Raw genomic sequence first — 27,069 nt, 5'->3', positions numbered from 1 at the left:
AACCTCATATTGTTGATGTGCATAAGTGTACTTTGTGTACCCTTGCATGAGGAAGAGTTTAGCCTATATCTTGTGAGACTAATGATTTCTTTCAAGTTCATGTTGTGTAGTCTCACACCTTGGAGAACATCAAATGAGGATGAGTGGTTCCAAGGAAATGATCAAATATTTACCACATGTCACCCCATGGATTAGTTCTATTGGGGAACGATATGTGTTCTTTAGCATAAATTCAATTGTTTCAAATATATTATGCCTTGACCAAGATATATGATGAACTCCTCTAAGAATCTTAATTGAATCAAGTGCATGTTACAAGTAATTCAAGTACTTGATGCATACATTTAGGGGGAGCTCATTCTATATCTTGTGGCCTTAAAGACTAACATTTTCTTTTAGTGAATTTGTGTAGTTCTTTGAAGAGAATGAGTTTCTCTTGATCGTTTAAAGAGGATAAGTTTCTCTTTGAAATGTCAAGCCTATCAAAAGCTAAGATAGAAATTCATGATTATAATGAAGACCATATGACATGGAACAAAGGTGTGTCACTCCATGAACTATTGTATTACATTTGTGTATCTAGGCTCTTACAAGTTAGTGTATGCATGTATATGCAATATCTTAAGTCACATCATAAGGTTGCACTTGAATCTTGGCTTAAAATATTGCATATCATGTCTATTAGTATACCGTTTGATTATGAGTAATTCCTTAAATTGGTGCAATTTCATATTTTCATACTTTATTTGTACCAAGGTTCAAATTGTAGAACTTAATCCCCTGGCCTCACAAGTCCAAGTGCATAAGCTAAACAAGTATTCATCACTTTATGCACACATTTAGGGGGAGAATGGTCTATAATTTGAATCTTTGAGACTAACTTCATTTTCAAGTCTATTATGTGTGTAGTCTCAAATTAGAAAGGAATCTTCAAGCAAAGACAATCGCTTCCACTGCAAATTTTGATGGGTATCAAAGATTCTTTGCTCCAATAAATGTATCTTCTATACATTTCATAAGAGAATGAGTTTCTCTTGTATATGCTACTCCAACGTCATCTAACATTGGTAAATATGTATCACATCTTTTTGGATTGCAAATATCTGAAGTAGGATGGCTTATAAATTCTCTTGTCTAGAACTCAAATTGATTAAATAGTGCACATGTTCCTTATGTTGCATGATTATGTTCAATTGATACTCCTTGTATGCCAATGGTATTTTAAGTTGCAAATAAGTACTTTCAACAGGTATCAATTGAATCTATACTACTTATTAAGAGTCTAAGGGTAGCCTGCCTTTTTTCGTTCTGCCATCCGTGAATCTAGACCGTTCGCTTCGTCCAGAGCGATCCGACCATGCTCCGCCCCCCGCCCCCTCCGCCTCGCTCGTTCCCGCCGTCCCTGCCTTTGGCAACCACCCCGCCCCCAAAATCTCTTTCTCCGCTGCGCCGCAAACCCACCGCTTCCACCATCGCCACTCGTCACCCCTTGCTCCCCATACCATGTCCGACCTCCACCCGCCGGAGCACCAAGCCGCCGGCCACCGCGCCTCCGCCAGCAAGCTGGGCCCGCTCATCGACGGCTCCGGCCTCTTCTACAAGCCGCTCTAGGCCGGCGACCGTGGGGAGCACGAGGTCGCCTTCTATGAGGCGTTCTCCGCCCACGCCGCCGTCCCGACCCGCATCCGAGACACCTTCTTCCCCCGGTTCCACGGCACGCGACTCCTCCCCACCGAGGCGCAGCCCGGGGAGCCGCATCCGCACCTCGTCCTCGACGACCTCCTCGCGGGGTTTGAGGTGCCCTGCGTCGCAGACATCAAGATCGGCGCCATCACGTGGCCACCGAGTTCGCCGGAGCCCTACATCGCCAAGTGCCTCGCCAAGGACCGTGGGACCACGAGCGTTCTGCTCGGATTCCGCGTCTCCGGCGTTCGAGTCGTCGGCCCCGAGGGCGCCGTGTGGCGGACGGAGCGCCCGGAGGTGAAGGCTATGGACACCGTCGGCGTCCGCCGCGTGCTCCGGCGCTACGTGTCATCCGTTGCCGACGAGGGGATTGACTGCGCGCTCGCGGCGGCGGTGTACGGAGGAAAAGGTGGAGTCTTGTCACAGCTGCGCGAGCTCAAGGCGTGGTTCGAGGAGCAGACTCTGTTCCACTTCTACCTTGATCTCATTTGAAGGATTCGGATGTTAGGGGAAAGCCAATGGTGCCGCCTTTTTGTGGGATGGTCGTGATCGGGATTCGGGAAAGAGCACAGAAAATGCTATGATTCGATGGTTCGGACTGGCATTGGCCGTTATCTGATGATCTGGCCATACGAGGCCGTTCGAGGGATGTATTCTATGAAGTGATTTGCAATGGGGATGACGGGATAGCCCTTGTCCCCATCAGACGTGGATTGTTGAGGCTTGTGTGCAATGGATGAAGTATTTGTTGAAATCGGGACGATTTTGGTTGGTGCCCTCAATGACCAGCCTGCTCCAGGGCCCAGGCATCCATCTGAGGTCTGAGCCCCAGTGCTGGAAATTCAAAGGCATGGGAGAGCTGCCTGGTCCAGGTAGTTTGCCTGGGGGCAAACCAAACAGACCAGTCCTTATTCCTTAAAACTTTCACATGCTCTTTATCTTATTTCAGATTAAGCATCACCATCAATTGGCATTAGCTTAGGCACTTAGACTATACATGTACTATTGTTTGTTTGAATGATGATTATTTGGTTGACATTTAGTTCATATAATAATAAGTAATACATAATTGAAGGAAAATCTTCCCTCATAGGAACAGGCGTGGGCTATAATGACTTTTTGTTTGTGTGTTCATTTCTTTATATACTTATTTAAGCTCTTTGCATTATGTAGATGGGACTCTGACAGCACAGTTGGTGAGTTTGATGGGCACTCAAAGAGGGTTCTGAGCTGTGACTTCAAGCCAACACGTCCATTTCGCATTGTGACATGCGGTGAAGATTTTCTGGCTAACTTTTATGAAGGACCACCATTCAAATTCAAGCATTCCATAAGGTCGGTAGTCATTGCTGGTTTTCAGACCTACCTAACAGTGTATAGCTAGCTCTTTGCCATAATTGTTTTGTTACGACCTTGCTTACCTTTTGCCAATGGGCCAGATATACACATCTGATGTGGATTACTATACTACATTTATTACAAGTGTGTGAATTAAACCCTTTATTTACCGTTGTATCAGTGATGTAGTCTTGTTAACACGGGTGTCATCTATCATCCAGTCTTGCATTTGCTTATGCAGTTACACTCTGACCTATTCTAATACAGTTTACCTTTTCTTTTTATTTTTCTCTAATTTTCTGTAACACTGATGTTTATTGAGCTTTACATGCATATAGTTTAACGCTTGACAGAAAAAAAACAATTGTAGCCTGCCTGACTTAAATTTTGGTTACTGCAGGATCTGTTTCAACACCTATAGTGGTGCCATTTCCTTTTTTTAGTTTACTTCTTGACCTATGCAGAAATTGTAGTTGTTTTTTGCATAATTAAGGTTTTTCAATAGATGTAAGCTTGTTCCTGTATACTAATTCTATGTCCAGTATGACAAACTGAAGCTGACACATTGTAGTTACTGGAGTACGTAGATGCTCTGTCCTGCACCTGCTCCATGCATTTAAAGTAGAATGTTCCTACTGGTTTACATGATTTGAACATTTCACAAACACTTCTTTAAATTGTTATTTATTATGTATCTATGCATCATACTGTAGCAGCATTTTACTTCTGGCACCTAGGATGCGTATTTCACATTTTTCAATTCACTTTGCATTTCAGGGATCACTCGAATTTTGTTAACTGTATCCGGTATGCTCCTGATGGTAGTAAGTTTATCACTGTGAGTTCTGATAAGAAGGGTTTGATATATGATGGTAAAACTGGAGAAAAAATAGGAGAGCTTTCCACTGAAGGCGGACACACAGGGAGCATATATGCTGTTAGCTGGAATCCTGACAGTAAACAGGTAATTCGATATTAAGTATTCTCTGTTTTTAGTTCTCATTCACAGTTCTAAATGTCGTGTTTATAGTGTACCTATATTTTCTCAGATTTGATGTGGAATTATTTGTTAGGCATGATTGAGGAACAACGCGCAGATTCAGAAAATATGCTTGATAAAACCTAACATTGTTGAACAGATAACATGATCCACTTATAAGGCTACTGGACAGTAAACAAAGTATTTGTTTTTCAACCTAGATCCCATAATGATCTAGCCTGTATCTAGGATATGCGTGATATCATTTTTTTATGAACATCTTATCTTTTTCCTTCAAATGTGTTACTTTTTTTTGTAGCATTGCACTCATGCATTTTAGTTTCTTTCAATGGATGTTTGGTGCTCATGACCTATGTATGACTATCTAATCAATATCGTATAATGTCAAGTGTTTATCCACTTCTAATGGTTTTCTCTTATTTTACCGGTGCATTCAGGTTCTAACAGTTTCTGCTGATAAATCTGCGAAAGTATGGGATATCTTTGAAGATGCAAGTGGGAAATTGAATCGAACTTTGGTTTGCCCTGGTATAGGAGGTGTGGATGATATGCTTGTTGGTTGTCTCTGGCAGAATGGTCATCTCGTGACAGTCTCTCTTGGTGGGACATTTAATGTGTTCTCTGCAAGCAACCTAGACCAAGAACCAGTTACATTTGAAGACAGTTAGTTCTTTGGTCTTCTTTCCTCAAAGTAGCCCAAGAACTATACTATCTACTAGCTATGATGGTGTCATCATGAGGTGGATATTGGGTGTTGGATTTGGTGGGAGACTGATGCGCAAAAACAACACTCAAATAAAATGAGGTGTCACTCAAATAAAACCTCATGATGGTGTCATCATGAGGTGGATATTGGGTGTTTCGACGCCTCACTTTGATTCCCCTCCTCGATCTACTCTCCCAGCTACGATGACGAAGGCGAGCCGATCGTGAACCTCAACGAACGGGAACCCTCCCCTGAGCATCAGCCGTATGAAGACCTCGATGACGACCTCGACGGCGGCGGCGATTGGACCCGCGACCGCTCTCCGACCCCCGTCCACGGCGACGACGGGGCAGGGTCCTCCTCCAAGCCCCGAAAGCACCTTCTCAAGAAGGGCGGCGGTGGAGGCATGCCCAGCGATGACGGGCTGGATGACTATGGGTTGGCGGACGAGGACGCGGACCCTTCGGCTGAGGCGAGGAAGAGGAAGGGCCGCGCGAGCAAAGAGCCCCTGTTCCCCTCCCCTTCCGCTCGAGTCCGTCGCCGTCGCTCTGCCCTCGTATCCCCTCCCACGACACCGAGACAATGACGGTGCAGACCGCGGAGGAGCTCACTACCCAGATCGAGCAGCAGAAGCTCGAGGTGAGATTTCGCACACACTCCTGTCATTTCCGCAACCCTAGCTAGCTCTCACTACTCCCTTCGCATCAACTGCATCCCACTCCCCTCATCTGCGTGAGCCGCAACCGTCGTCCATCGAGCTGCCGACGCCATGCCAGGCCTCCACGCCGAGCCTCCGCGCGAGGCGCGACCGCGCCTCCGAGCTCTGTCGCCCCGGACCGCCGGCGCCGGGTAGCCGTGAGCTTCGATCGGACCTGCCCGCGACCAGGCTGAGGCGCCGCCTACCCGAGCTCCGCCCAGGCCGCCCGCCTGCTCGGTAGGACGACTGGACGAGCTCCTCTCCGCGGGCGCTGAGCAGCCGAGCTCCTCTCGCGGAGGCGCGGAGGCCTTCAGGTCGAGGCGCCGAGAAGAAGGACGACCGCGTGCTCGTGCCAGATTTGGGGTCGCTCACAAGCATCCATGATAGGTGGGTGGTTCGAAAAAAACTATTACTACTAGCAGAGATACTTCTCTGATCATTATCAATCAATTCATCGTAATAAAAAAACCTGCCAAATATTCTCGTTTGGTAGTTGCCCGCTGCTTTAGCTTTTTCAATCGCCTTAATAGTAGATTATTATGTTTTTTATTATGATTTGGTATCTTCTCCGTGTCTGTGAACAAGAAATATTATGTTCCCCTGAATATAGATCGCTGAGAGTTTATTGTTCCTGGCGATGGAGGGCGCGTGAACTCTTCTACTACCTCAAGGGTGGTCAGGTGGACTATGGCGAGGATCACAACAAGACTTGCGGCCACAACAGGTTTGGGAGAATATATCACACAGGTAGGAAATTCCAAAGAACACAATACATGACCATGGCCTTTCAGAAATTTATTTATCCATTAGTTCTTACATGGCTGTTCTAATTTGGTGCAGGGCACTATCCTATTTGTTACGAGCACAACCCAGTGCATTTTGTGGGGCACTCTGCTGGTGCGTAGGTTTTGTGAGGGTGCTGCATCAGATGCTTGCCGACAAGGTACACAAACAAGAGATTTTTCGGTTTTATTCACAAGTGATAGTTGTTTATTGCTACTGGTGGAATTAGTCATGCATATCATGTGCTTTCAGAGGGATGGTTCATGTGAGCTGGAGTACAAGATTAGAGCACCCAAATTAGGATGACTTTAAATCATTTTCTGTTAACTTGGGCCTCTGCTAACACACTTTTGTAGGGATAGTCCAAGAATCTGTTTTTAGCAATGTTATCAAGTCGTATGACTAATCACGATTTGCAGGTTGATTGCTGCCATGGCAATCAACTATGCACTATGATTAGTTAGGTTGGTCGGTCTCATGGTCACTAGAATCGATTTAGATGATTTGATAACATTGGTTTTTACTCACGATTAGCTGGGCTGATCGCTACCATGGCGATCAGCTATGAACTATGATTAGTCATGATTAGTCTTGGACTGACTGATGTCATCAGTGACTAGGAATGATTAGACGATTCGATAACATTGGTTTTTAGTATGGCCAAAGTTCATTCTTAGTTTAACCTTCCCCTCACTTTATGTGAAATTGACGTGCGCTTTTGTCACTGAATTGAGTTTTTGTTTTTTATTGCATGACACTCTATGGGCGCATGTGGCATGCTGGTCTTTCTTGTTGCATGTTGAGCTGGCAGCTTGCTGGCATGCTGTAGTGTTACGAAACATGTGAACTTTAGCACTATGGATATACTATATATAATTCTAACACATATTGCGATACTGATCTCAGGCTTTCCCTGGTCATGATACTTCTGAAGATTATAGTTGTTGTTATGGACGGTGGAAATGGTTGGTTCTGATGGTTTTGGTCTTTTGCGGATTGTTATTGTTTTTTACGAGGGGCGGCGCGATCCTTTTCAATCTCGCATGTTGTATCACAATATGTTTTCATTTTTAATGTTGTCCATCAATTATTCTTATATGTGTGACACCAGCATACTTATCTGTTGAATGCCATGTACAGGCAGAGGAAGTTGTGGTGGAAAAGACCAAAACAATGATGAAAAGCCTCTACATCTTGTCAAAGGTGCCTTTGGACAGGTATGTAATTTACTCAGTTACAATATTTGCTTTAGGTGTTCTTGAATAGTATACATATTCAAGTCAAATAGATGATGAAAGTTACCTGAGTGACTGATCAGTCAAATTAATTTTGGGTCAAATATGGTGAGGCACGTATTTCACAATTGGTTCACTTATGGTGTAACACATTTCATAGTTCCTCATTGCCTCATGTGTTCATTTGGGGCCTGTAGTATTAGGGTATGTACTTTTGAGTTGTTAGACTGGATAGATTGCTTGTGCATTCCGTTTGATATTGGGATTTGAGAAGCTACATGTGACATTTGGAACTAACGAGAATACTATACCTTTGAGCATAAAAGCTGAGTCTTTGTTCCTTACATATCTCATGCAACTGAATTGCATTTTTATTTTATTTTAAGAGGATTAAATGCATGCTCATCTGAATATAATCTCCCTTTGTTTACAAATTATAGTTCGCTTTAGCTTTGTTCTAGGTTAAACTTCTCTAACTTCAATAAAAGTTTTAGAAAAATATATTAACATCTACAAGTTGAAATATGACCTCATTTTTATGGAGGTTGCCCTTCTTTCTGTTCTTGGAAGAGGTTGTTCCACGAGGAAGCTAAGCTTCAAGCCCTTAGATTCAGTGATGGTAATCGGCCTACCTTGCTCTGTTTAGACTCTCTATCTTAGCTTTCCCTTTTGCCTCCCTCAGTCTTGTTGTTCCTCTCTTTTTGGTTGTTTTTTTGGTATAGTTTGAGACCTCTTTGCACAAGCTTCTCTTCTTTTATATTAATAAAATTATTTTACAATATATGTGTGTGGGGGTCTCCCCTGCTGTATCTTTCGCTAAAAAGAGTTGAAATATATGCACGGGCATTCAAGACATACTTTATGGATAATTTAATGAAACTAATTTGATGCCGTATATATCGGTTTATTTTCTGTGAACTTGGTCAGAGCTAGAGAAGTTAGACTTAGGATAAAGCTAAAGTGATTGACTCCATAACTTGTATAGAAGAGGGAGTAATTACTATTCCAAGATTTTTGTTTGAAATTTTAGTATTTGCGTTGTCATTTTGATTTTCTTGTGCACTAATTTCTTGGTCCAATTTATATATATACTACTATATTAAGGTTGTAAAAGGGTAGCCTCCCTCCCTTGGTTCTGCCTTCTGTAAATCCACACAGTCTATCTATATCCCTGCGATCCTCGCCCTTGAACTAGCAGAACATCCTCCGTCTCCCACCACCCGAGCGATTTCCTCTCCCTCGCGTCCCACGCCATGCCCTGATGCCGTTCTTCCTCCTGACCGTGACGCTCGCCGCGATCCCATCCTCCCAGCCTTTCTTCTGCATAATTTCTTTTATATTATAATTTGTGTTCACGCTTAGGTAAGTAATGCCACACAATTTTTGTTTACTCCTATTTTTGTTGCAGATTGTCCAGACTGTATAATTTTTTATATCATCATTGTTGTGATTCTTTCCTGTTTAGTCCTAGGTTATGATGAACAAGTTATCATGACTGCAACACTTGTGTTCAGATGAGTTAGGCACTTCTCATGCTAATTCAAATCTCATACATGAATTTTTCATGTTTTGTTAGTGCTTCAGGGTTCTACCTTCTTAATGAAACTATGATATAGAATTAGAATAGGGCACCCTAAGAATTTTGACATCACTAAACTCATACAACAGAGTGTGCACAGCAACACTTGTTAAGTGGCAACAACAAAGCAATGCAAATGCACATTTAATCTTGACTTACAAGTGCTGGTAAACGAATACCATTTTTGTGGTAGGAATGAGCCTTCTATATTTATCGAGTTATCTAATAAACATATGAGGAGAGGCAAGAAATTGACAGATGACAACTCCACTTCATTAATTATATTTACCCATCATATCCAATATTTCTGACAAAAGATATCTAATATCACTGACTTCTCTAGGTAGTGAGTGCCTTTATGTTTGCATGCCACTATACATATTTCTTTGTTGGGATCTGGTTCTTATTCTGCTTGTGACTCAGTTCACTATTTGTGAATCTTGCTTTTGTCAGTTGCAAATCAGCTTGTACTTGTAGCAGCAGCTGGACAGGGTCCTGCAATGCTCGCTCCATGGGGTGCAGGCTCATCGTCTACCATTACTGCCTCTCCGTGCTGGTTCCTACCAATGTAAGCGCCTCAGCCTCTACTCACTTACACTGACCGTCCAATTGATATCATCCCTTTGTTCCATTCCATGTGTGCATCTGCACATAGTGGCGGCTGAATGTTCATTAGCCAATCCTGTCAGTGTGAGATCATCATGTATTGTCACCCTTAACCACATTGAACTTATTTCTGTTGAGCAATCTGAGAGAGTTCTGCTTTTATTGTGACCATGGGTACTCTTACTTAGTCTGCTACATATGTCAATTAACACTTTGCTTGCTGAAAAGCTAAAACCGCTCAGGGGTGTTTGGATTCAGCCACTAAAATTTAGTTGAGGCCGAGGCCCTCTTTGAGCTCTACAAGATAAGTTGTTCTATCATCGACGACGACCTATCAACCAGGTGCATTCAATAAAATTCCTCTTCGATTCCTGTATCTGTCGTGCATATTCTTGTCATTCATGACGTGATTTGGGGCAGATTTGAACATCTATTTTTTTGAATGAAACATTCCTTGCACTTGGAAGATGTGTTTTTTTGTTGCTTTAGGCCTCAGACAATTTCTTTGGATTTAAATATGGAGGAAATGGTTACAAAAGACCTGGGATAGTGACACTCTGTCATCCTAGGCTAATGAGATTGAGCACCTGGTAATTCCAGCAACAGATTACCTCTTTGAACCTTCACTCTAGGATATTTCTCAAGCCATAGATTTCATCCATAGTAAGTTCTTGCCTTTTCTTGTTTATTTTTAATGCAAAAATTACATGATAGCAAATCGATACCTTTTCTGAAACATAACACCAGTGCTGATCAGTTTTCTATTATTTTGTTTTCCTTGCATCCGTGGTACCTTTTTTATATGGATTTTTCCCAAACAACAACCGTTGAATCATAGGTAGGAGAGTTTGTTGTGGCTGACTCAAAAACTTAGGGAAGCAAAGCAAGTAGTAGTTAACTTAGAAAAGGGAAATATGTTATTATTTTGATCACTGGTCAACTAATGTTTATGTTATTAGGTATGCATTGCCAATTTGATTACGATGTGGTAGGTATGGTTACAAAGAAGTTGCAACACTATCTTTTAATGCATAGTCCATTCCCAACCTCCAGATTAAGGTTCTGTTAGATTAGTGTAGATTTTCTATTGAAAAATATGAAATGAGACTAGCCATTACACAATGTCTGTCAGACATTCAAACAAACTAGAACCATAACCAATCAAAACACGTCTATAATCTAAAATTCTTGCTTTGTGTCAAACAACAACCCATGACAGGGTAGACTTAGCTGAATGCATAGATACGTTTGCCAAAAAGTTATGCATATATAATATATATTATGTACATATATTTAAAAAGATGACACAAAATGATAGGCTATTCAAGTAATCAACCCAAAATCATACATACAATTAGTATTGTGTGATTTTAATCAAATATACATTACAGAAAGTATGATTTATGCGATCAACGATTTTTTTACCCTTTGAAATTTTGAATACTCGGTCTCAAATTGGTAGATTCAGCATATAGTTGCCTTTTCAGGGAATGCATCACAAGGTGGTACCACATTACCCATGATCTACGTGCTCGGAGACTCCCTGGCGCCTGTCAAGAACAACAATAACCTGGTGACACTGCTCAAGGCCAACTTCCTACGAAACAACATCGACTACCTAGGGCACAAGGCCACCGGCTGCTTCAGCAATGGCAAGAACTCCATCGACTTCCTCGGTACGTGCGTGTATCAGTGATACCTAGCTACTCTGATACATTTTCATTCATCTACATATGCAATCCGGTTTGGATTTCTGATCGAGCAGCTTCTTTCTCACTTCCACCAGGAAGAAGGTAGGGGAAAAGCAGGGAAGTAGGTCGTACCACGGTGCCTCGTGCTATCGCCAACGAGGGAGCTCGCTCAACAAGTAAGCCATTGAATATTGTTTTTTGAGTATCGTGGTTGAATTTGTTTATTTTTCGTGATTTTATTTATTTTTACAAGTTCCTTGTTGATTTCCTCCCGTGCACGAGTGTCCCTGCAGCCACAGGGAGACCACATCGAGCTGCACCAGAAGCGCCATGGTAAGCACTTGGACCACGAGGTGAGCAAGCACGAGGCGCGCGAGGTGCATAGGCCTCGAAGGACACTCGCAATGTGTAGTTCTGATCTGATAAGTTTACGCACTTTTGGTTTTGCTGTTCATGTGTGCCCATTGTTGATGATCACGTGTCTTGTGCTGTTGTAGTTGATTGGTACTAAGGGCAAGAGGTTTGTCAAGAAACGCTATGCTGAGAAGGCACAGATGAAGAAGACATAAGTGCTTGTTTGCTGCTCCTGTTTATGTGTTGATATTTGTGAGCCAATAACTTTTAACCATGACTGCTTTACTGGTGTATCATACCCTGAGTAGCGGTTGTGAGCATGAAAAATTGCTTACGCCCCATAGAGGTTATGACTCAGCTTGTCAGCCATCCCCAACTAAGTTGTGTTCTTCTGAACCATGCTACTTTGTTCTTTACTGCAACCTGCATTCGTTGATGCGAACAAACTGATTATGTATTCCTCTGATCATTACTTAGATGAGGAACAATCTCTTTGTATTATGTGGTCTGACTATCGTGGTGGAATTTGTTTAATCTGTTTATGTGATTTGCAAAAGAAAATGCAATGAGTATGCGCCTTTGTGAAATAATAAAGTTAACTATGCATTAACTCTTTTCAAAGGCACCACAACACTTTTTGTTGGTTGATGGCATAGAATAATCTCGCTTATCAGTTAAAATTGTGAATTTGTGGGGTATTTTTTGGGCCGCTATAGAACATGTCAAGAATGAATAATGCTACAGATCTGCTCATGGGTAGCTAGAACATCTCAATCAATTCTACTCTTTAATTCTAATCTAATGGATATCACAAAATCTTGGGGAGATTTTTTTTCATCAGTATGATAACTAGAACATATTCAACAGTTTTGTTGTGTTCATCAAAACACGGTTACTTTCAAGTCTTCATCAAAATAAGGTTACTTCAATCTACTTTTTTCTCACTCTCTTCCTCAATCATCGTTTTTTTCCATTGCCTGATGTGGATGCTACTCGTGTTGAACGCCAGGTACCTTCTTTTCCCTACTTTGCCAAGATTTCTTTTGATTTTTTAAAATTCAGACCCGAATGATAAGTAAACACTTGAAGTCGGCAATCCTAATATATATATCTTTGTTATTTCCTTTCAAAATCTTCTGTTAGCACTTCCCATCTATGTCTCCCCTGGTAGCATCCACCTACTCTGAGTGTTTGGGTAGTATCACTAGCAACAAAAATCTATTGATCACAAACAACAAACAGTGATCTCGACACATTTGGTCGGTAATGCTATTTTGATGAATGCACTTAGTTTGTAACTTTGTAATATGTGACAAAACAATGTCAATGAAAGAGCGATAACTGAGGCATTTGCCATGCAGTTTAATTGCTTTTATGATCAATAATTTTATATAGACATTTGTCTCTATAAATGTTAAAGGATTTTTCACATACATTTTTTGTTCTAAAAAATAAAATAGGGAAAACTCAATTCAACTGTGTAGGCACAATTTTGAAGCCAAGTTCACTGACGCTTGTTATTGGCATCAGGTTTCACGGTTGCGTGAGTACCAGGGTGTAGATTCACGTTTTGATGTGATTGCAAGACAATACCTTGAAATTGTATGGGTAATCTTTCCGGTGTTGCTGCCATTAGTTTGCTTGCTAACCATGGTCGAGCTTCAGAAACTAGAGAGCATGCAGTGGACAATTCACCAGGTGAAGATGGACCTAAAACCTCACCATAACCATGCTGTCATGAACTATTGTATAGTTTCTTAGAAATAAATATTGTTCAATTTCACATATATCTAAAATAACTGCACATTCAAGTGACTATTTTCACAAAAATCTAAAATAATTGCATATTTAAGTGACTATTTTCACAGAAATCCGAAATAACTGCAGTTCTCAACTTGTAGACCAACCTGTTGTAGCTCCATTTTCAAGATATTGTGATCCAAAAAATAAACCCTTGATATTTTCAAATTTTGATTTGATGTGCAATATTGTTGATTCATTTGCCATTTTTGCGGAGATTGCAATTTTGTCATTCCAAAAGGCAAATCAAAGTGGAATTGATAATAACCTAGATCGTGCAAAATTGGGAAAATTGGGAGACCTAAGAAATTCGTGGAACATGCTCTCTAAGCAATACAAGGAAGAATATGAGAAATGCATAGAAGAATGTATGTGCAGTGTGGTCTCTGTGTTTCATTTGTTTCTATTGGTTTGTGATTTGGAATTAGTAGATAAGCCATGCTTGAATTGCTTAATGATAGTTTGTGTTTTTTTTATTTTGTTACAGCGAAGTCACCAGATTATGATAAACTGTATAAAGGTCTGGAGGTGCTAGCTGATCTTGACAAGCATGCAAATTCTACGGTTATCATACCTCTCACTGGTTCTCCCTTGTAACGAACTTATTTGGTGGATCTACACGTGTTTGTACTCGGATACAGTGCATGATATCTTGTATTATAACTTTTTGCTTGTTATTTTTCTCCTTAGCACAAGGCGGTTGCTGATCATTGCCCTATTTTGATTGCTTCAAGTTACCAAAGCATATTACTTGAGTGATCGATGAACATTGCATTTTATGGATATGATAGATTTGTTCGATGTGTAAGACTTTTAACGTATGCAAAAAAAACTCTTAACTTTTACAAGATGTTAACAAAAACATACCATAACAATTAGTATTTTTTTGAATTTCAATATATCTTATCATAATATGTTTACTCCATAGCAACGCACGGGCATTCACCTATTCATATATATGTGTGCACTAAAACTTGAGGAGAACTTAATGTAATATGAAATTAGTGATATGTTTATCTATCAAATTATATCAATTGGTGTTTTTCAATTGATATTCTCGTAAATGATCACTAGTTGTATAATCCATACTTGTGCAATTTTCATGTTTCCTCTTGTTATGATAAGAAAAATGCTAGGTGACATCTAGACTCCAAGTATCAAGATTTATCTTTCAATTAGTATGACAATATTCATTTGATATCTTGGACCTATGTCAAAATTATACCAACAAGAGCTTGCAAATGAATTGTAAATCCAACACAAGTTTTGAACTCCCCTTGAAAAGGTAAAATGCAAAGGTACATCACTTCACGTCACTTATCCATTACCTTTGTGCCATCTAAGGACCCTCTTCATGATAGTGTGTTCAAATCTTGCTTAATCATAATTTCTACCCTTTATATTCTTTGTATCCTTTTTGGAGATTTATGACAAAGGGTGAGAATTTTTGCATTAAAGCTTACCTTTAGTCTTATGTAACTAAGTGTTAGAAGACTTTTGAAAAGGGGAGAAATAATTAACAAAAAGGTTGAATCATAAGTAAAACATAAGATGAAGGAAATTGATGAGTGCATAATATGTCATGAGCATCACGTTTATTTATGACACAAAGCACCCTATGAATAGTATGATATAAGTTGTCTTCACTCTTTGACCCAAATATGTGCTTTTGGCATTTGAGTACAAAATTGGTATTTTCTGAAATGCACATATTTAGGGGGAGGAAACTATATCATAGGATTCAAAATCTTATTTATCAAATCTTATGTAAGCTTTAAATGTGTTGTCATCAATCACCAAAAAGGGGGAGATTGAAAGTGCATTCATCCCTTTTGTGAGTTTTGGTGATTTGGATAACAACACATTTAAAGGTCTAACAAGTTTGCTAAGTGTTGAACAGGAAATTCAGTATGATGAACATACTTGAATAGTGTATAATGATCAGTGAACAAGGTTCAACACAAGGTCAAATAACCAGTGAGACAATGCAAATGGATATAATATGGTCTCTATATTGGTTTGAATATATGGACAAGTCCTGAGAAATCACTATGCATAAATATGATCATAATAGAGGTTGAAGTGATTAAGAGGATTGGTCAAGCCAAAGTGAATAAGATATGAGGAATCGTGAATTGGCTTGACCATATTACTATTAGTCCATATATGAATATATGAGAATCAAACTAGAGCTTGATTGATCTTAGCAGTTATATCTAGATGTCATTCAAGCAAGGTTCACAATATTGAAGAAATGATTCTCTCAATGGATGCTCAATAGGATGTGACTCAAGAATGGCTTGATAGGGTGAAGATAGCAAGGAAAGGGCTTCGAGGAACTAAGCGAAGGTGAAGGCCAAGCGACGGCTTGTAGACCAAGGTACCATGGCTAAGGTGAAGAAGAGAGTACTTGCACTAAGGCGATGAACTAATCAGCTATAAAGAGTTACAACATGTTGATGCATCAGTAAGGTGACTTGAAGCCATGATTTGAACTCATATATGGTGAAATGGCACAAGTCACAGGCTCGATTTGTGTTTGCTTCAAAAGGTGAGACAAAAATGTTTGTGATCCTTATGAAGCAACACTATGGAGAAATCACACTTGAGACACCAATGACTCAAGGAGTTTACTTAATTATATTTTATTTAACTTGAGTATATGAATCGTCGTACTATCAAGGGGGATCCAAAAAGAAGGTTGGTGTTGGTACTAAAGCTCAAAATCCTTGATCTAAAACTTTCATTTTACCCTGGTTTCACTTTGGTTTTCTCAAAATCTGTGTAACGGTTCAAAAACCGGTTCAACCGGACCTAAAACCGGTTCAACCGGTTTCTGCACTGTTCCCCTCTGTCACCGCCAGTCTGACAGTCAGTCCTGTCAGAAAAAGTCATGTGCAGATTTTTGGAAAATCGGTTCAACCGAATTTTGAATCTGGTTCAACTGAATTTGAAACCGGTTGAACCGAATTTGAAACCGGTTCAACCGAATTTGAGTCTGGTTCAGTCTCCGGCTGAGTCCACCAGTGAACCGAAAACCGACTGGTGGAATCCGGTTCAACCGGTTTTAGAACCGGTTCAACCGAATTTCAGTCAGATTTCCCTAACGGCCACCAGCTTTTGGGGCACCTTTATATACACCTCCCACACTCTTCCCCACAGGAGAGCACGCATAAAACTTCATTCCCAACCTGAGAAACACCTCCCACTCTCTCTCACACACCTCTTGCCTCTCCCATTTCAAATCTTTGGAAAGAAATCTTTGAGTGAGTTTGAGAGCTGCAGTTTTTGTGCTTCATCTCCAAATCTCTCTTGTTCTTCTTGATTTGAGCTTTGGTACTACATCGAGTTCTTTGTGGATTCATTACTCTTGGAGCTTCTAGCTCCTAGACGACTAGGTGTCTCTTGTGAGTCTCCAAATCTTGTGGAAGACCACAAGAAAGTTTGTATTACCCGCTCGTTTGAGCAAAGATTATTGTGCGGGCTTGACCTTTGTGGTCAGCAAAGGGAGGATTAGGGTTGAAAGAGACCCGGCTCTTTGTGGGCGCCTCAACAAGGAAGTAGGGCACCTTGGTGGTGTGACCGAACCTCGGGATAAATCTTGTGTCTCTTGTGTTCTTGCTCATTGTGTTTGTTTGTGTTCTTCGTTCTCTCACCATTGCGTGGAAGATTTGTTTATATATATTTGGTGTGTGGATTTTGAGAAGTGCCCTTCTCAGATCTACTATTTTGAACCCTGTGGATCAACTAGAACATCTCATTTCCAAAGTTAACTGGGTGAATTTCGAGATCAATTCAGTTTTACCCAGTTTGCTTCTAGTTTTTGTTGAAAAAGTTTTAACTTGCCTATTCACCCCCCCCCCCTCTAGGCAACTTTCACTATCATATGCATGGCTGACGCATGCTCACGTACAGTGGGTCGACCGCGACCTGGTTGGCATCCTGGCTGGGGCTTCCCCCACTAACGGAAGCCCAGGGCTTCGATTACCTCTTCCCTATATATATATATATATATATATATATATATATATATATATATATATATATATATATATATATATATAGTTTATCTATTAAGAGCCTTGGGCTCTATATAACTGTGGAGAGCCCCAGCCATCAAATAGCAAACCCACGTCCGATCACGTTTTATGCAAGCGAACTGATATAGCTTAAACGGAAACCCTTTTTAGCGTAAACAGAGTAAACAGCCGTGGGCCCTCGTTCCAGAAATAGCGGATTAGGCCCACTTTCCACGTGATCAGCCATATCTTCCTTAGTCAGCACGTGTTTACATTATTCCATTCGTCCGTTTATACACAATAGAGAATTAGCGTAAATACTTCAGCCGACCCACGTTCCCGAAATTCAGGAATTGGCCCACTACCCCACTTCCCACTCGGTCAAACATTTCTATACCCTAACCCCCGCGCAGTCAACCTTCCTGCTCGACTCGCCGCGATTATTCAGGCGACGCCAGGGCGATTCCCCTTGCTGCCCTCCCGCCAGGGCGATTCGCCGTCCTCCGCCGCCACTTGCCCTCAACCCTAATCGGCGCCGCCGTTGTCAGTGTCTTGGAGCCGCCCGCCGCTGACAATCCTCCGCGCACGCGTCACATTGTTCTTCTACACGCTCGGCGACCGTTGTCCTGCTTCCCAAGGTGCTCGAGTTCTCTGTAATTTTTATGCATACTCTGCTACTTCCTAATCTCCCCATTCATATGCTTCATTTTCTTATGCATTGTGTGTCGTATTCCAGGTGCCCAACTCGAGAGAACCTCTGTCGGATTTTCTGGCAGTCAATAACAAAGAACTCACAGGTGATATGTTTACGCTAATTTATTTTTTTGTTTACTGCATAAATGTTTTTGTTTGTCAATAACAAAGAACTCCATATATGAATGCTTATTCCAGTACTATATAAATATTTATTTTTGTTTTGTTTCTTTTTCTTTGTCCAAACCCAGCAGTTCTAGTTCAAATTTATTGCTTCACATCTAGCAGTTTAAACCCATCAGATCCAGATACAATTGGTACATTTTCTTTATCATCATTTGTGACAGCATAAATTGTATTGTAAAAATCTAGTGATCTCTTTGGAACATCAATTTTCAAAGAAAAAAATAATACCAAACATTGATAATAACAGTGTGGGAATTATAATAATATTTGCCCAAAAGCTTTGGCTCTGCTGGTATTTTTTGTAATCTCTACCTTTTTTATAACCTTGTTAATGTGATGGATGTAAATATCTATGACCTGAAACTGAAAGCTGCATTCGGCCTTTTATTCAAGGTTACAATAAGCGCTAGGCGTTAGGCGGGCGTTAGGACACTGTTTAGCTCCTAGAGAGCTTAGGCGTAGATTAATCGTGCTTAAGCGTTGGTAGGAATATACAATATAATATATATATATTTGTGCAGAAAAAATATTTTTAGCTAGGAATTAGGGGTACTTATCTGGAATAATGAATAAAAGTATAGAACAGAAGATATGGAGGAGCAGAGCAAAAGCAAAGGAGGGAGAGGGAGAGCACGCCTGGATAGCTAGGGAAAAGGAGCAGAGAGCGATGACCCCGGCGGCCTGGACGACTTGACCAGAAGGGGAAGAGGTCACCGACGGTGGCGGCCCTGGACGGCTGGGGAAGAGGACCAGTCTGTTGGCGGCCCTGTTTTCCTCCTCTCCCATGCAACAGCAGCTTCAGCTCCCAACCTGTTTCACTCTCTCCCGGTCTACAATAGTTCCCGCCTCTTTCCCTCATATTCACTTTATATTCCCGCGCAGCATCTTCCGTGCTCATCTTTTCCCCGCGCGCCGAACCCCGCTTCTACACGCCTCGTTTCCGCCTCAGCGCGCATAGCGCAAATCATGCACCGCCTACACGCGCCCACCGCGTAAACCACCGCCCAGGTCCTAAGCGCAGCGCTAACATGCCGCTTAGCGTCTAATTGTGATTAGGCGGACGCTTAATTGCGCTTTTTTGAACATTGCTTTTATTTGAACCCACCAAACCAATCTTGGAAACTGCATTGCAGTGTTCACGGCGCAGCTCATTAATATTTTCATATTATTCATATATAAAATGTAACCAGGATACTAGAGAAATGATGATCAGCCCAAGGTACTTGGATCATTTTTAGCAGTTAGCAAGTTATTTTAGTCAATTCAAACAGGTTAGCATGACAAACACCTCATATGCATATGATTCGGGTAGATCATTTTTTTTGGCAATTGTAGATCTGTGTGCATGTCAGGTATTCGAAGATAAATGTTTTCAAATATTTGAAATGTGTGTCTCTCAGGACCTTAGCAAAGCTATATAGCAAGTGGCTTGAGTCAAACATAATAAGTAGGAAACCCATAACAACACGCATGTTGCCAAGTTGGTTTTAGTAAGGGATAGCATGTTTTCTTTCTGTCGTCTCAGCAACCACGCTAAGATCTATTCATGCTAAATTTCTGATCTAGTTACGCTAAATTGGTTTTTTGTTTACTGCATAATGTATTTTTTTGTCGGGATATGAATGTTTATTCTAGTACTGTATAAATGTTTATTTTGTTGCTTAGTCACTATTACTACTGCATAACTGTTTATTTGCTGGTTAAATACTGTTTTAGATGAACATATTGTTGGTATGCATAGAAGTATATGGCAATTTGTACTATGGAATGATACGTATTTTTTGATGTTTTGTTCACTTACCATCTATGTTGGTAGGCCCATATAACACAATTGATGTGAATTATACATAGCTTTATGAAGCAGTGGTTGATATTTTGATGTGCAAACAAGTGTGTTGCTCGTGACTTCGTGCTACTATATATTATTTAGATAAACTGAAATTCAATTCACTTTTTATATACTTACTGGATCATATTTTTCACATAAATATGGTAATCAATCATGTCCAAATTGCAACAATAAATATTTGAACTTCTGGTTGCATGTTTTGATTTAGTCATATATACATATTTATGTTGATGCTTATTAACTACTAATATTGCATAAATATACATTTTTCTTGAGTAAATATTGTTTCTATTAACAGTCTGTTGGTTTGCATATATGTATATGGCAATTTCTATAATGCAATGATATAATTTTTTTGATGTTTGACTGTGTTGACATTTATTTCGTTAGGGTCATATAACACAATTAATGAGATTTTTTCAATTAGTTCGTATAATCATTGGTGTATATGTTGTTCTAACTCAATGAACCGCATATGTTTTACATTGTTCTTTTGCAGGCTGCTGCTTCGATAATGCGGAAGGTTGATCGACCCCAAACCAATCCGAAGCGTTTAATCATTGAGTCAAGTCAAGAATGTTTCAGTGTTGACATTCCACGCTCGACTGACATGGCAGACCCTACAAATACGTCGTCTGATGGTGATCCTCCGCAGCATAGAAAGAGGGGTGTTGCAGCTGCTGCTAAAAACATTGTTATGCCTAATGTGGATGATGATGATGACTTTGAGCCACCCAAAAAGAAGTGCAATATCTCAATGGATGCCCCAAATAAGACGCAGGTGAGTTTACAACATTGCAGAAATTAATTGTTTCCAATATTTTAATCATGCATCTAATCTCAATACATACCTTATGTGCTGAAAGTTATAGCTTTCTACATTACCTTAGCTCATTAATACAAAACAGTCATAGTACAAGGAACTTTGTATAAATAAGAAAGCATAAATTGTGATATTTAAGTATTCACATATTTATCCATCTATCTACCTTTTCATTTCAGAAGCTCAACATCAAATGCAACCCAGGAGATGTTCTTGCGTCCATTCAGATATTGAATGAAAGGCAACGTCAAGCTATAGTCAGAAAAGGATTTTCTAGTATTCTTGACATGACAATTGATGCAATTGGATGTCGAACACTTCTCTGTTGGCTCATGCAGAAGCTAGACCCCAGGGACATGACTCTTCGTATTGGTCCAGACAAAGAACTCAAAATCACCAAGCAGACTGTCCATCAGATATCGGGTCTTCCAAATTTGGGTGGTGGAAAGCCCTTTAATATTGATGAAGCGAATGTTGCGGCAACACTTCGGGCCTCATTGAATATTAGCAAGGATGAGTTTGTTATTTCAAAGCTCCAAGAGAGATTGAGGCTAGGCCAGGATGATGATCTTTCTATCAGATGTTTTTTTCTCATTCTCTTCAACCGGCTGCTATTCCCAACAGCTAGCTGGTCTATTTCTTTCAATGAGGTTCTACTTACAGAAGAAATGGAGTGATTCCCTCAAATTGATTGGTGTCATCTAATTTTTAGTGACTTATGTGAGGCTGCCCAGAGATGGCACAACAGGAGCATTAACAATGTGTCGGCGACGATATATGGTTGTTCCGTCATTGTTCTTGTAAGTTTCAAAATTAATTTGTCAAATCTTTTATTAGATTATTCAATTGCAATTTGAAAATACATAGACATATTATGTGTTTACGTTCATTTGTATATGACTCTCATGAAATATTTATATTATGTAGCTGTATTATTTGGATCATTTGCATCATGCTGCTGCTCCAAACAACAAAAATGGCACTCCGCGCATAAAGTATTTCAACAAGAATATTATAAGGGCGTTGTCAATGGCCGATAAGCGGAAGCCTCGCCAAGGTGGTGAACCATTTGGTGTTTGCCCTGTGAGTCTTCATTTCTTCTATCATAATTTTCCTGTTCTTTATAACAATGTTATTTACAACTAGTTACAAACCAATGATTTTAGTAGTCATATAACGATATCAATTCATGCCATGAGTCAATCCATATACATAATTATTAATTTTGATTCTGTTTCATCAGTTTCGGAGCAGCAGTGAGACATGTTACGTCTCAAAATCGCCAACTACTTGCCAGATTGAGGTTAGGTCATATACCCACTATGATCTTTGTTTGTCTGTTGCTTTACCATACTTATCATATCATTATTATATTTTTTTACTTCAGTTTCCTATGAGGCCAGAAACTTTTGATGAAGACCCAAATCAACATGATCGACTTCCAAATATAATCATCCAACTCCCTCTTATGCAAGACTTGATGGCAAATAAGATTCAGATGCTTCTTGTACATCAACGCCAGAAGTTCCAAGCTACGTTGATTGATTATGACTTAGAGGTTGGCAAAATATTTGCCTCTATCAAGCAATGTTTGAATACTATTGGTACAAAGCAGTCCAATCTAGCTGCTACATTTGGAGAATTGATTGATGAGGTTCTTCGGGATGATGAATCTGTTACACCAAATACTGTTAGTATTTAAGCTTTACTTATATATTTTTTCTGTCTTGATATCTTGCATTTCATATTTACATATTATGATTAACGTATACTTCATATTTTTTGTGCAGCAAGGTCAGACAGTGGTAGGCGGCACAGTTGACAATGATTCTGGACCAGTATTTGACAAGACTCCTATTGGGAGTGTTTCTGCACCAGGCCTCTTCTTATCTGAATTAGAATGTGCTCGCGCTCTTCGGGCATACTTGTGTTCTAGGTTCATTGAATTGGACAGGTACATAATTTTCAATTTGTTTGACTTGACATAATTTTTAATTCTTTTTAATTCTGATTGAACAACATCGTGGCAATGGTATTGATACTATTAAGTTTTATTCAATCTTTGTACCCAAATATTTAGCATTGAATAGAAGCGAAAGGAAAATAGCTATACACATGACTGAACTTTGAGTTGTAGCTTCTATAGGAGTTCAACTATAGGTCTCTTGTTGTTAAAGAGAAAAAAACTAGTTCTAATCCTACTGATTTAAAGCCTGCAATGATCTACTACTAGACGCATACCAGGGTACTGAATCAAAGCTTGTGTCCCCCCATTCTTCTAAAAATAGCAATTTTTTGGACTGAACCAAATGATGAGAACACCTGTAGACACGTTGTCATAGTTAGAAGAGAAAATAACAATAAAATTAAGGATATTTTAATCTGTATTCACAATTTTACTTACAGTTTGAAGAACATCTACAGTAACAGCATATTGCATATTCTCATTTGATGCAAGAATAACATTGCCTTGAGCATCCACTTTCCTTCTGTCAGCTCCAACAGCAGGCTGTGCCAGACAATCAAAAGGCAAAACAGCAAGTTTACATAAAAGAGAAAAACAAAAAATTGAAATACTAGAATGCCCATGGTCTTCTGGAAAAGTAATAAATACCTGTAATGTACTATCCATGGCAGAATAATTAGGCAAGTGTTTATCTGCATGGTTTTAATTATGGGACCCACGTGTCGGTTGATGGTTGCGATATTTTTTAATGGATATATGTATAGAAGTTACTAGTTCTGGGATAAATCGAGGAGTGCGTGCCTAATTTGGTTGGTGGCTGCGGCGGCGGCGATGCGGGGTAGGTTAATCTGGTTTCCATGGTCAATCACTGTTGGGCTGAGGCAGGATTTTGTGGACCTACTCCCCAGTGAATTGTTACCTTTGCGGGCTGGTGGTTGGACTGGTTCTGTGTGTTCAGGTGTTTCAAATTGTCTTTTCTATAATTCCTCATTGACACCCCTTTATATTCGTTGACATGCATGCTTTCCTCCTTTATCTCCGTCAAAAAGGCTTACTGTCTTTACTGACTACGGTGTTGCCAGCTCGTTCACCTGGTGCTTTCATTCCATAGTTAGAAGTGGCTGCGATAGAGGGTGGAGCAGCAGTGCCACCGCATAGAAGTGGCTGCGAGAGAGAGTGAGAGGGCTCGGAGATGGAGAGAGGGTGGTGGTTGAATGGCTGAGAGAGGGTGGTCAAGTAGCATATATATTCCCATTATTATGGCTGAGAGAGGGTGGTCAAGTTGCATATTATGTAATTTTGTATCTCATTATTCCCATATAGTACCTTCAATTCAATGGTCAAGTTTCATATATATTATGTAATTTTATATCTCATTTATACAAATAACATTTGTTTCTATTGTTGTATGTTTAATCTTTTCTTATGTAGAAATATAATTGACTTCGGTGAACATCGCGCCAATTGTTGTGACATACAACAATCTTTTGCTGATGGCGCATGTCTCGACAACGTGTTTATGCAATGTTTCATTGAGTGTGTTCGCGATGACTGGTCTAAACATATTCCTCCACTCAATGCTCACCAGCTCATTCTAGATGTTAATGTTGGGGTATGACTTCTACATTTATACCTCTTTTTTAAATGCATAGCATATATGGAAATTACATAATACTTCTCTATCCTATTAGGCTATATTGAACTTTGAGGAGCAGGAACAACATAGTAAGTCTCCTCGTCCATTTGACCCTTCAGTTTTGGAGAGTTACCTATTGAAGACACTGCCTTCATTCAAGCAGTTGGATGACTACAAATCAGTTAATTTCTGTTCCTTCACCCATCACACTCTCACCTCATTTTGCTGCATTTAAATTTTAATCCAATCATTCATATCAACCTTAGTGTATTCAACATTTGTTATTTCCATTTTGTGTGCATGTAGATAATGGTACCCATGCTACGATCTGGACATTGGACATTGTATGTTGTTAATCTTCAGATTGGACGCATACATGTGTTAGATTCCAACCCTTATGGACCAGAGATGGGTGGGACTATCTGGAAAAATTACCATTGTATACCTATGGATATGGGTGATAGGAAGGTTTCATGGGCCAGGTTAATAATGAGTAGGCTCAATCTAGCTATTCAAAATGCTCGACCAAGATCAGCTCTCCCTGCTTTTTTTGAAGTACCCTATTGAACTCATGAATAACTGCCCAACAATGAAATTGGGTCTAATGATTGTGGATTCTTTGTCATGAGATATATGCAGCACTACGACTACATGGTTGGAGCTATGAATGCAGTCATTGATCTGGTACATAATACATAGATAGTATTTTTGTTGTTATGACATAATGTATGTATAGTTATGTCTAACTCACCTTTTCCTTATATTTGTTTGCAGGATAATTCAGAGGACATTCGCTCTCTTGTACTGCATTACCTAATATTCCATCGACTAAACAGAAACAGCTCCGTGGTTTCCCATCTGGATAGATTCAAGTTCTCTCAGTAGTAGCCTAGTATAGTTTACTCTCTTAATATTAGTATGAACATGATGGACTGATGGCTTTTGGTTCCTTCAAGTTATCTCAGTACTAGCTTAGTTTAGGGTAGTTTCACTGAATGGTGTTGATGTAAATATTGGTCTGTTGGCTTATGTTAGGATTCATATAATACTTATGTCCATATGCAGCTCTTATCAAACTCTTATATATATTGTACCAGATATGTTTTAGATGGTTATATTTATATATGATAGTTCTGCACTTTATCATTTGTCTTATGGTTTTTATATCTTCTTCAGTGATGTTCTTCAATGCATCGGATGTTTTATTCCATTATCTACTGTATGCGCCTGATTATCCAGTGCCAATGTGCTTCCTTTCTAAGTTCATTTATGCAGTCTTTTCAGTTATTCTCTGTATTGATTATGCCAAAACCTGATACTGTTTATGCATATTACTGAACATGTTTACGTTTTTTGTATACTTATTTACTTTATGCGCCTGTTTATCCAGTTTCATTGTGCTGCTTATCTTTGAGCAGTTCTGTTCAATATTTCCATTTTTTCCTTGTATTGATTATGCAAAAAAATCTGATAATGTTTATGCATATAACTGAACAGGTTTTCGTTGTTTTATGTACTTATTTACTGAATGCGCATGTTTATCCAGTGTCAATGTGCTGCCTATCTTTGTTCAGTTATGCATAAATCTGATACTGTTTATGCATATAACTGAACATGTTTACGCTTATTCATTTAGTTTTTTCATTTGGCGCCAGCCCATACATATTGACTTCATTTCGCCGGATATTTGATTCTTTCAACATAAATATTGTACGAGATGCAGTGAATATATGATTATATAGCCAAACAAACCCATCAGTAGCATAGCTCATAACAAATAATTACGTCGCATTAATAGATATAATCCATACAGTGAGCTTTTAACGTAAATATTCATAATCATAAAATAGTATCATGATCATAACATTTCAATATCATCCATTATTTATGTATAAATGTTTTACAATCCTGCCAAATTATCGTCATCTGAACCATGTTCTTCAGAATCGGTATGTTTATGTTTTTTTGATGTGGATGTCTCATTCCACTGCGGGGCCATTGTTGAATTTTTGTTTCTAGACCCAGACGGTCGTCCTCTTTTTCTATCGGCAAGGCTAGCCAATTTAACCCTATTTTCCTCTATAGACAAGCAGGTTCGACTGTTGTGTCCATCAGCAATGCCACATTTTTGGCACTTTCGAGTCTTCTTCTTTTCTCCTTTCGCACCCAGTTTTAGAACTCTTTGTTCACTAGTTTTTATCGTCCTTCCCTTTGGCCTTGCATTAATTGGACGCAATAAGCTTATGCCATCTACATCATATTCCAGTCTCTACATGCCATACAAAGAAGTATTTATAGGTACATATGTTATGATGTCAAATTATAAATAGTTACTAACATTAAATATACAGAATATCTGCAATTTAATAAATTTAGATTTCATACCTTTCTAACATCCCCATATTGTGTTCCTTCACAATCATCA

At 39.7% G+C, this 27,069-nt stretch overlaps 1 protein-coding gene, 2 long non-coding RNA genes and 1 pseudogene across 3 annotated transcripts; all 4 read left to right on the top strand.

Moving 5' to 3' along the window:
• The first annotated feature begins 1,503 nt into the window (after positions 1 to 1,503).
• On the top strand, positions 1,504 to 2,175 carry LOC103648503 (inositol polyphosphate multikinase IPK2-like; annotated as a pseudogene).
• Positions 2,176 to 2,779: 604 nt separating this feature from the next.
• Positions 2,780 to 4,819, top strand: LOC118476292 (actin-interacting protein 1-2-like). The gene is made up of 3 exons (XM_035965215.1): positions 2,780 to 3,018; positions 3,799 to 3,985; positions 4,459 to 4,819. Exons 1-3 carry the CDS (start codon positions 2,795 to 2,797, stop codon positions 4,687 to 4,689), a joined length of 642 nt encoding a protein of 213 aa, XP_035821108.1. The 5' UTR covers positions 2,780 to 2,794; the 3' UTR covers positions 4,690 to 4,819.
• Positions 4,820 to 7,111: 2,292 nt separating this feature from the next.
• On the top strand, positions 7,112 to 12,505 carry LOC103646174 (uncharacterized). The gene is made up of 5 exons (XR_562032.2): positions 7,112 to 9,589; positions 9,856 to 10,290; positions 11,115 to 11,303; positions 11,414 to 11,494; positions 11,612 to 12,505. It is a non-coding gene; the product is annotated as an uncharacterized lncRNA (long non-coding RNA).
• Positions 12,506 to 22,076: 9,571 nt separating this feature from the next.
• LOC103648501 (uncharacterized) lies at positions 22,077 to 22,702 on the top strand. Its single transcript, XR_002267527.1, has 3 exons — positions 22,077 to 22,125; positions 22,286 to 22,345; positions 22,430 to 22,702. It is a non-coding gene; the product is annotated as an uncharacterized lncRNA (long non-coding RNA).
• The last annotated feature ends 4,367 nt before the right edge of the window (positions 22,703 to 27,069 follow it).

This window comes from Zea mays, chromosome 2 (genome assembly GCF_902167145.1).
Source record: "Zea mays cultivar B73 chromosome 2, Zm-B73-REFERENCE-NAM-5.0, whole genome shotgun sequence".
In the NCBI taxonomy this organism is placed as follows: domain Eukaryota; kingdom Viridiplantae; phylum Streptophyta; class Magnoliopsida; order Poales; family Poaceae; genus Zea; species Zea mays.
This window is presented reverse-complemented; position numbering and strand designations above follow the sequence as displayed.